We start from the raw sequence: 10,000 nt of genomic DNA on the forward strand, positions 1-10,000 counted from the left end.
TGTAGATTTCTTCCTTCTGTGTGTGTGTGTGTGTGAGTGTGTGTGTGTGTGTGTGTGTGTGTGTGTGTGTGTGTGTGTGTGTGTGTGTGTGTGTGTGTGTGTGTGTTTACCTAGTTGTAGTTTTCCATGGCCTGGGCTTTATGCTCGTGTGGCCCCGTCTCCATATCTACACTTATCCAATCTTACTTTAAAAGTGTGCACACTCGTTGCAGACACTACTTCTTCATTTAAACTGTTCCACGTCTCAATACATCTCTGCGGAAACTATATTTTTAATATCTCTCAGACATCTTCCTTTCTCAGCTTTTTACTATGCGATCTTGTGCTTGATGTCATATTCTTCTCTCAGGATCAGTTTCTCATTATCCACTTGGTCCATTCCGTTGATCAATTTATAGACTTGTATCAGGTCTCCTCTCTCCCTTCTTTGTTCCAGGGTTGGTAGATCCATAGCCTTTAGTCTCTCCTCATATGTCATCCCTTCAAATTCTGGAACCATTCTTGTAGCCATTTTTGTAGCCTCTCCAATTTCCTTATGTGTTTCTTTTTATGAGGGGTCCACACTACTCCTGCATATTCCAATCTGGGTCTTATTATAGTACTTATCAATTTCTTCATCATTTCTTTGTCCATGTAGTGAAATGCTACTCCAATATTCCTTAGCAAATTATATGTTTCTCTAAAAATTCTATCAATATGGCTTACTGGTTGATTGTTTTCTTCCATCGTCACTCCTAAGTCCTTTTCCTTTTTACTTTCTCCAGTTCTACTCCATCTCCCATCTTATAGATTCCCACAGGTCGTCTTTCACTCTTTCCCATTTCCATGACATGGCTTTTGTTCACATTGAATTCCATTTCCCACTTCTTACTCCATTCCCAGATCTTATTTAGGTCTTCTTGCAGTATTTCACAATCCTCCTTTTGCTTTATAACTCTGCACAGTTTCGTATCATCTGCAAACAAATTTATGTAGCTGTTCACTCCTTCTGGCATGTCGTTAATATAAATGAGGAAAAGTATTGGTGCCAATACTGACCCCTGTGGCACTCCGCTTTCTACTGCTCTCCACTTGGACTTCATATCTTTAACTACCGTCCTTATTTCTCTCCCCCTCAAATAATTTTCTATCCATCTCAATGTGCTTCCTTTTAAGCCACCCTTCTCCTCTAACTTCCACAGTAATCTTGCATGTGGCACTTTGTCAAACGCCTTTTTTAAATCCAAATAAATAGTCAACCCATCCTCTCTCTCTTGTACTCTATCAACTATTCTAGAATAGAAACTCAATAAATTAGTTACACAAGACCGTCTTTTCTAAAACCAAATTGGCTATTTGATATTAATTTGTTGTCTTCAAGGAACTCGATCCATTGTTTCTTTATTATTCTTTCACACATCTTGCATATTACACTAGTTAGTGATACCGGTCTGTAATTTAAAGGTTCTTCCTTCCTTCCGCTCTTATATATGGGAACCACCTCAGCTCTTTTCCATTCTACTGGTACTGTTCCATTTTCTATTGAGCATTTTATGATGTTGTATATAGGACTTGCTAGTTCTTCCCTACATTCTTTCAGTATTCTGCCTGAGACTTCATCCGGTCCCATTGCCTTCTCTTCATCCAGTTCCTTCATTAACTCTTTTATTTCAAGCTTGGTTACTTTAATCTCTTTCATATAGATTGTCTCTATTACCCTGTGGCCTCTCAAATTTGGATTCCTTAGTAAAGACCTCCTGGAATTTTTATTTAATAGTTCTGCCATACTTTTGGGTCTTCCACCATCCCGTTCTCTCCTTTTAACCTTTCTATTGTTTCTTTTGCCTAATTTTTCCATTTATGAATCTATAGAACAATTTTGGTTGCTCCTTACATTTTTCGACAATGTCTTTTTCAAGTTCTTTTCCTCTTCCTTCCTCACCTTAACATATTCATTTCTCGCTGCCTTGAAGTTTTCCTTATTTGCTGGATTCTATTTCTCCTCCACCTTTTCCATGCTCCATCTCTTTTCTCCTTTGCCCTAGCACACCTTGCATTAAACCAATCTTTCTTTCCTTCTTCTTTGGTCTATATTTTGGGACATATTCCTGACTCCTGTTTTGTATATTTCCAAAAATAAGTTATATTTCTCTTGCATTGTCTCTGAGTTTTCCATCTCCTCCCAGTCTACGTTTTAAAATAGTTCTTGAGATTCTCAATATCAGCCTTTCTGTAATTTAATCGGTCTCCTTTGTATGAATCGTCTCTATCTTCCTTTCCTCTTCTATATCTATTTCTAATATTGCATGGTCACTCTTTCCCAATGGGCACTTATATCTTATATCATCATTCATTTGTATACCCTTGTAAAAACTAGGTCCAATCTCGCTCGTCGTTTCCTCTGAATCTTGTGCATTCCTTTACTCTCTGGTCCATCATATTGTCTATCATTAGGTTCAAGAATCTTTCTCCCCAGGCTTCTTCCCCATACCACTTTCATAATTTTCCCAGTCCACTTCTTTACAGTTGAAATCTCCTACTAATATCACTTTTCTCCTTTCTTTAACGATTCTCATTAGACTCCTTATTGTGTCATCTATCATGTCTTTATATTCTTGATTGGTCCATGAATTTGTTTTGGTGGCACATATGTTACAATGATTGTTAACTCTTTTTATTAATATGCATCTTAATATACAATACTTCTGCTTTTCCTTCCCACATTCCACTTGGTTTATCACTATCTCCTTCCTTAACATTATCATGACTCCTCCTCCTCCTTTACCCACTCTGTCTCTTCTCCATACATTATACCTATTGTCCAAGTCTATTTTGATTGCCTCATTTAGTTTTGTTTCAGCCAGGCATACAATATCTGGATTTTCTTTCTTTATGTAATCTCTTAATTCTAATTTACTTGATAAAACCCCGTCTATGTTCGTATACATCATTTTTAGTCTTTTGCCTTTATCATTTTTAGTTAAACTTTTCTTTTCCTTCTCGTTTATATACCATTTCCTTATCCTGTCTCCTAGAATTCTCCAAAAAAATGCCTTCTTCTCCTCCTCTGACCTTTCATTATTTTTGTGTGTGTGTGTGTGTGTGTGTGTGTGTGTGTGTGTGTGTGTGTGTGTGTGTTCTTGTCCCTCTAACCTAATCTGACTCACCCTAATGCACCCTAACTTCACCCAAACACCCTTTAAAGCACCCTAACTTCACCCAAACACAAAAACATTACTTAACACACCCTGAGTCTTCCCATACACCCTAAAACACACCCTAATCTAATGTGATGTCACCCAAACACACCCTAAGTCTCCCATACACCCTAAAACACACCTAATCTAATATGATGTCACCCAAACACACCCTTAACTAACAAAAACATTATTTAACACACCCTAAGTCTCCCATACACCCTAAAACACACCCTAATCTAATGAAATGTCACCCAAACACACCCTAAGTCTCCCATACACCCTAAAACACACCCTAATCTAATATGATGTCACCCAAACACACCCTTAACTAACAAAAACATTATTTAACACACCTTGAGTCTTCCCATACACCCTAAAACACACCCTAATGTCACCCTATTTCTCCCACACAGCCTAGGGTGGCGCGTCGTACCCTGGGTGCCAGTGGTGGTGGTGGTGGTGGTGGTGGTGGTGGCAGGAGAGGAGGCAAGAGGCAACATCGCACCACCAAAAAACCTATCAAGATCAATGGACTGGATCTACTTCACACACAGACACTCTTGAGCACCGGGGCAGCTGATGGTGAGGCTATGCTGGTGTTGAGTGGTGTTGTGGGGTGTTAAGTGGTGGTGTGTGGTGTTGTGTGTGTTGAGTGCTGGTGTTTGGTGTTGTGAGGGTGTTAGTGTGGTGTTCTGTGTTGTTGAGTGGTGTGTTGAGTGGTGTTGAGTGGTGTTAGTGTTGTGGTGTTAGTGTGTGGTGTTGAGTGGTGTTCTGTGTGTGTTCAGTAGTGGTTTGTGGTGTTGAGTGGTGCTGTGTGATGTTGAGGTGTGTGAGGTGTTGATTGGTGTTGAGTGGTGTGAGGGTGTTAGTGTGGTGTTCAGTGATGGTGTGTGGTTTTGAGTGGTGTGAGGGTGTTAGTGTGGTGTTGAGTGGTGGTGGTCTGTGTTCAGTGGTGTTGAGAGGGTGTTGAGTGGTGTTGAGGGTTTGTGAGGTGCTGAGTGGTGTGTGTGGGTGCTGAGTGGTGTTGTGTGGTGTGAGTGTGTGTGTTGTGAGTGTTGAGTGGTGCTGTGTGATGTTGAGGTGTTGAGTGTTGGGTGTTAGGTGTTGAGTGGTGTTAGTGTGGTGTTGAGGGGTGTTGTGAGGTGTTGAGTAGTGGTGTGTGGTGTTGAGTGATGGTGAGTGGTGTTGTGAGGTGGTGTGTGATGTTGAGGGGTGTTGAGTGGTGTTGTGAGTGTTGTGAGGATATTTCTATAGATTATTAGTGGTTGTTAGTAGGGTTTAGGGTGGTTGGAGTGGGGCTCATAGTGTCCTGTCTCCATGTCTCCATTTATCCATTTTTTTTATTGAAGTTGTGGACATTATGTGGTGTAACAACTTGATCACTCAATGCATTCCACTTCACCACCGTTCTGTGCAGAAAACTGTATCTTGCAATATCCTTCACACACTGCCTCATCCTGATCTTCTTTACATGTCCTCTTGTCCTTCCATGTGTGTGTGTGTGTGTGTGTTCCAGTATCCTTGACACACTGCCTCATCCTGATCTTTCCATGTCCTCTTGTCCTTCCATCTTGTTGTGTCACCAGCACCAGGTCTTCCTTGTCTATCTTTTCAGTGCCATTGAGTATCTTGTACACTGTTATTAGGTCCCCTCGTTCTCTTCCATCTTGTAAGGTTGGCAGTCCCATTTCCTTCAGTCCTTCTTCATATGTGAGGTCCTTTAGTTCCATGTGTGTGTGTGTGTGTGTGTGTGTCGACTGTATGAGAGAGAGACAGAGAGAGAGAGAGCTTCATTTAACCTCACCTCTCCCCACCAACACAACACAACCCAACATTAGGTCCTTTAGTTTGTAAGTGTCTGGTGGTGTCTAGTGGTGTTGTGTGGTGTTAAGGGATTATTTGTAAAGTTTATGGTGGTGTTGTATGGTGTTGTGTGGTGTTTAGGGATTATTTGTAAAGTTTAGGGTGATTTTTGAGATTTACGTGGTGATGGTAAGGGTCTGGTGATGTGGGGTGTTGAGTGGTGTTGTGGTGACTTTCTGAGGTTTTTCTCTTGTATGTGTCGAAGTTTTAATGATCTGGTGGTGTTGTGTGGTGTTGCTTGGTGTTGTGTTTCTATAGTTTTCAGTGGCTATTAGTAGAATTTGGGGCAATTTGCAAGGTTTTTGTGTTGTGAGTGTCTTGTGGTGTTGTGCCTATATATATATATGACCCCTTTTGTGTGACCCCCTATATGACCCCTGTTGTGTCCCCCTAAATATATGTTCACTTTTTTTACCCTGGATTAAAAAAAACAATATATATTACCCCTGTTGAGTGTCCCCTGCTGTGTGCCTCCCTGTAACCTCCCTGTGTTCACCCCCAGCCGGCCGCAGCGCAGTGTACCAGGACCCAGCACCAGGATGTGTGGACCAGAAGCTGTCCCGCATCACATCATCCTCAGTGGCTGGTATTCTGAGGCACGAGGAGCTGCCCATCCCGCCCTCCAACACTCCCTATGCCCTGGAGGTGTTACTGGATGTGTTCCGTCAGCAGTTCCTCTCCATGCTGGACTCGTTCAAAAGCCAGAGTACAGGGACTATGTGTTGAAGCAGATTGACGCAGAGAAGGTGGGTTGACGAGGGTTAGGTTAGGTGTCTTGGGGTGTTTCATGATATTTTTAGGTTTTTAGGGTGTTTTGGTGTGCATGAAGAGTACAGGGTGTGTGTTGAAGCAGATTGACGCAGAGAAGGTGGGTTGACAAGGGTTAGGTTAGGTGTCTTGGGGTGTTTCATGATATTTTTAGGGCTTTTTAGGGTGTTTTAGTGTTCATGAAAAGTACAGGGTGTGTTGAAGCAGATTGACGCAAAAAAGGTGTGTTGACGAGGGTTAGGTTAGGTTAGGTGTCTTAGGATGTTTCAGGGTTATTTAGGGTTTTTGGGGGTGTTTCATGATACTTTTAGGGTGTTTTAATGTGCATGAAGAGTGCAGGATGTGTGTTGAAGCAGATTGGCCTTGAAAAGGTGTGTGAGGGTGTGTGTTGAAGCAGATTGGTTAGGTTAGGTGTCTTAGGGTGTTTCAGGGTTATTTAGGGTGTTTTAGGATGTTTCTTGATATTTTTAGGGTGTTTTGGTGTGCATGAAGAGTACAGGGTGTGTGTTGAAGCAGATTGACGCAGAGAAGGTGGGTTGATGAGAGTTAGGTTAGGTTAGGTGTTTTAGGGTGTCTTTAGTGTTTTGGGGGTGTTTTACAATATTTTTAGGGTGTTTTAGTGTGTTGAAGCAGATTGATGCAGAGAAGGTGGGTTGATGAGGGTTAGGTTAGCTGTCTTTTAGGGTGTTTCAGGGTGTATTTAGGGTTTTTGGGGTGTTTCATGATATTTTTAAGGTGTTTTAGTGTGCATGAAGAGTACAGGGTGTGTGTTGAAGCAGATTGACACAGAAAAGGTGTGTTGACGAGGGTTAGGTTAGGTGTCTTAGGGTGTTTTAGGGTTATTTAGGGTGTTTTAGGATGTTTCTTGATATTTTTAGGGTGTTTTAGTGTGCATGAAGAGTGCAGGGTGTGTGTTGAAGCAGATTGATGCAGAGAAGGTGTGTTGACGAGGGTTAGGTTAAGTTAGGTGTCTTTTAGGGTATTTTAGGGTTTTTTGGGGTGTTTCATGATATTTTTATGGTGTTTTGGTGTGCATGAAGAGTGCAGGGTGTGTGTTGATGCAGAGGAGGTGTGTTGACGAGGGTTTGAGAGCATCTGGGTGTGTTTTGGGGTGTTTTGTAGTGTTGTGCTGTGTTGGCAGGGTGTTGGGGGTGTTGTGCTGTGTTGACATTATGTTGACTGAAGTATTGGGGTGTGTTGTGGTGTTTGAGTGTGTTTCGGAGTGTTTGGATGTGTTGGGATGTACTTTTTATATTTAAACATTCTTTTTAACCTAAGTCTCTCTCTCTCTCTCTCTCTCTCTCTCTCTCTCTCTCTCTCTCTCTCTCTCTCTCTCTCTCTCTCTCTCTCCAACACTCACTTGTCATCTAATTAAAAAATCTGTCTTTCTCTTAAATTTCTCTCGTCTCTCTCTCTCTCTCTCTCTCTCTCTCTCTCTCTCTCTCTCTCTCTCTCTCTCTCTCTCTCTCTCTCTCTCTCTCTCTCTCTCTCTCCTCCTCCTCCTCCTCCTCCTCCTCCTCCTCCTCCTCCTCCTCCTCCTCCTCCTCCTCCTCCTCCTCCTCCTCCCTCTTCCTCTCTCCTCCACGTCCCACCCACTAAAATTAATCTGTCTTTCCTATTTCTCTTGTCTCTCCATCTCCCTCATCCTCTCCCTCTCCCTCTCCCTCTTCCACCCATCAGGAGAAGAACAAGAGCCTCAAGTCCCGGGCTGCCCAGTTGGAGCGGCAGATAAAGGTGCTGATAGACGACTCAGTGGCGCTGCTCAGGTCTCGCATCTCGGAGCTTGGCATGACGGCAGCAAACCCTGAAGACTTGCTGAACAGGGCCAAGGTACGTAGACAAGGGACCTTCAGGGTGTTTTCAGAGTGTTTTAGGGTGTTTTTAGTGTGTTTTAAATGTTTTCAGGGTGTTTTGAATGTTTTCAGGGTGTTTTAGGATGTTTTTAGTGTGTTTTGAATGTTTTCAGGTGTTTTGGGGTGTTTTATAGAGTATTTTGGGGTGTTTTTAGTGTGTTTTGAATCTTTTGGGGTGTTTTGAATGTTTTTAGAGTGTTTTGGGGTGTTTTTAGTGTGTTTTGGGGTGTTTTAGTATGTTTTGAATGTTTTTTTTTAGTGTGTTGAATATTTTTAGAGTGTTTTGGGGTGTTATAGGGTTTTAGGTGTTATGGAGTTATTTTTTAGGGTGTGTTTTTAGGCTGTTCTGGGGTGTTTTTAGGGACAAGGGTGTTTTTGGGTTTTTAGGGTGTTTCAGGGTGTATTTAGGGTTTTGGGGGTGTTTTAAGATGTTTTCAGGGTATTTTGGTGTGCATAAAGAGTATTTCTGAATGTATATAGGGTTTTTTATTTGTTTCAGGGTGTTTGTTTTTAGGGTAATTCATGATCTTTCAGGATTTTAGGGATTTTTTAGGATGTTTTTGGGTGTTTTTAGGGTCTTGGTGTCATTTAGGGTGTTTCAAGGGTCTTTTGGGGTGTGCTCAGGGTTTTTCAGGGCGTTTTAGGGTGCTCTTAAAATTTTTAAGGTGTTTTCTTGTGATTTTAGCAATATTTTTAAGGGTTCATATGTGAGAGGAAGTAATTTACCACCACTTAAACATTCTACAAAGTAATATCTCTCTCTCTCTCTCTCTCTCTCTCTCTCTCTCTCTCTCTCTCTCTCTCTCTCTCTCTCTCTCTCTCTCTCTCTCTCTCTCTCTCTCTCTCTCTGTGTGTGTGTGTGTGTGTGCAGGAGATTGTGTGGCGTCACAAGGAGCTGCAGGCCAATGTGTCGTCGCTGCAGCAGCAGGTGAACAGTGCGGAGGAGGAGCAGGAGCGACTGGTGCGGCTCAGGCAACACGAGATCATTCACAAGTACAGGAGGAACGGTGTGGTCAATGGGGTGAGTGTGTGTGTGTGTGTGTTTATAGTGTCCTTCCTATCCTTCAGTCAGTGTTCACATGTATATTCCTTGTCTTTATCATCTGTGTGTGTGTGTGTGTGTGTGTCACTGTGCTGACATGGTTGCCACCTTCCCCGCAGCAGCAGCAGCAGCAGCAGAGCCTGGATGCAAGTCAGGTGACGCAGGAGTTCATCCTGAGGGAGATCTCGCAGACACTGTCGCAGCGCAAGAAGCTTCACTCTCAGGTGTCCCGCCTGGAGTGTGAGGTGAGCTCCCTGGAGAACACCGCCCCCGACGCAGTGCCCGGGGGCCGTGGCGGGTCTGCTCCTGGAGGCCAGCGGGCTGACAAGTCCCCGGGGCGGCACAAGACGCGGCACCGCAGCAGGAACCAGGAGTGGCCATCCATCCCGGACGTGGGCAAGATTGAGGAGAAGAACCCGGAGATCCTGGCACAGAAGATCCTGGAGACCGGCAGGCAGATTGAGGCCGGCCGCATCCCGGCCTTGCCCCCCGGCACCCATCCCCCCCTGCTGCCCCCCGACGGCCTTATCAGGATACACCAGGCTGAGCCACGCCCCACCCTGCCCCACGACCAGCAGCAGCAGCAACAACCACCACTGCCGCCGCCGCCACCAGGCCGAGTGGTGGTGGTGGCGCAACGGCACACTGCCCCGCCTGCCCCACCGCTGCCCCTGCCCAAGGTGGAAATGCCCTTGCAGGCTGCCGCCGCCGCCATTGCCCCCGGGCCACGTGGCGGGGACAAGGGTGGCGGTGGGAGCCGGGGCTTCTCCATGGTGCGAGCGCAGGAGCCGCCCCGCGTGGCGGACTTTGAGGACAGACTCAAGCTGATCATCACCAACGTGCTCAACGAGGACAAGCCACCAACCCACGCCCTGCCACCCCGCCCCACCCCGCCCCATGTACTGCCACACCCACATTCTCCATACTCCTCCCCTGGCGCGCCGCCCCCGACCAAGAGGGAGCGTAAGGGGGAAGGGCGCCCCGACTACACCCAGGTGTCCCCTGCCAAGCTGGCCCTGCGCAGACACCTCTCACAGGAGAAGCTGCTGGCCCTGGAGGCCGTGGCACCGTCCCCCACAACACAGCAAGGTACTGCTGGGGGCCCTGCCACACCCCGCATGCCGCCCCTCACCCGCAATGTTGGGGACCTCATCTCAGGGGAGGTGGAGCGCTCCCTGGAGCTGAGCTCAGCGCCCCCCGCCCCCCCAGCCTCTGCCGCACTGGACATGACGGTGGGGGGCAAGGCGTCACCCCGCCCCGGGCCCCGCATCGCACGCATTGTGGAGGAGAGCTTT

At 45.4% G+C, this 10,000-nt stretch overlaps 1 protein-coding gene across 1 annotated transcript in view; it reads left to right on the top strand.

Annotated features, from left to right (window-relative positions):
* The window catches only part of LOC123501673 (histone-lysine N-methyltransferase, H3 lysine-79 specific-like), a 40,463-nt gene that overhangs the window by 29,397 nt on the left and 1,066 nt on the right, over nt 1-10,000 (top strand). The window contains 6 exon segments of the mRNA XM_045250644.1: nt 3,593-3,761; nt 5,545-5,730; nt 5,733-5,788; nt 7,491-7,640; nt 8,535-8,684; nt 8,825-10,000. The exon segment at nt 8,825-10,000 is cut by the window's right edge and continues 453 nt beyond it. Of these exon segments, the coding sequence (XP_045106579.1) occupies nt 3,593-3,761; nt 5,545-5,730; nt 5,733-5,788; nt 7,491-7,640; nt 8,535-8,684; nt 8,825-10,000 (1,887 nt within the window).

Source organism: Portunus trituberculatus, chromosome 2 (genome assembly GCF_017591435.1).
Source record: "Portunus trituberculatus isolate SZX2019 chromosome 2, ASM1759143v1, whole genome shotgun sequence".
Lineage (NCBI taxonomy): Eukaryota > Metazoa > Arthropoda > Malacostraca > Decapoda > Portunidae > Portunus > Portunus trituberculatus.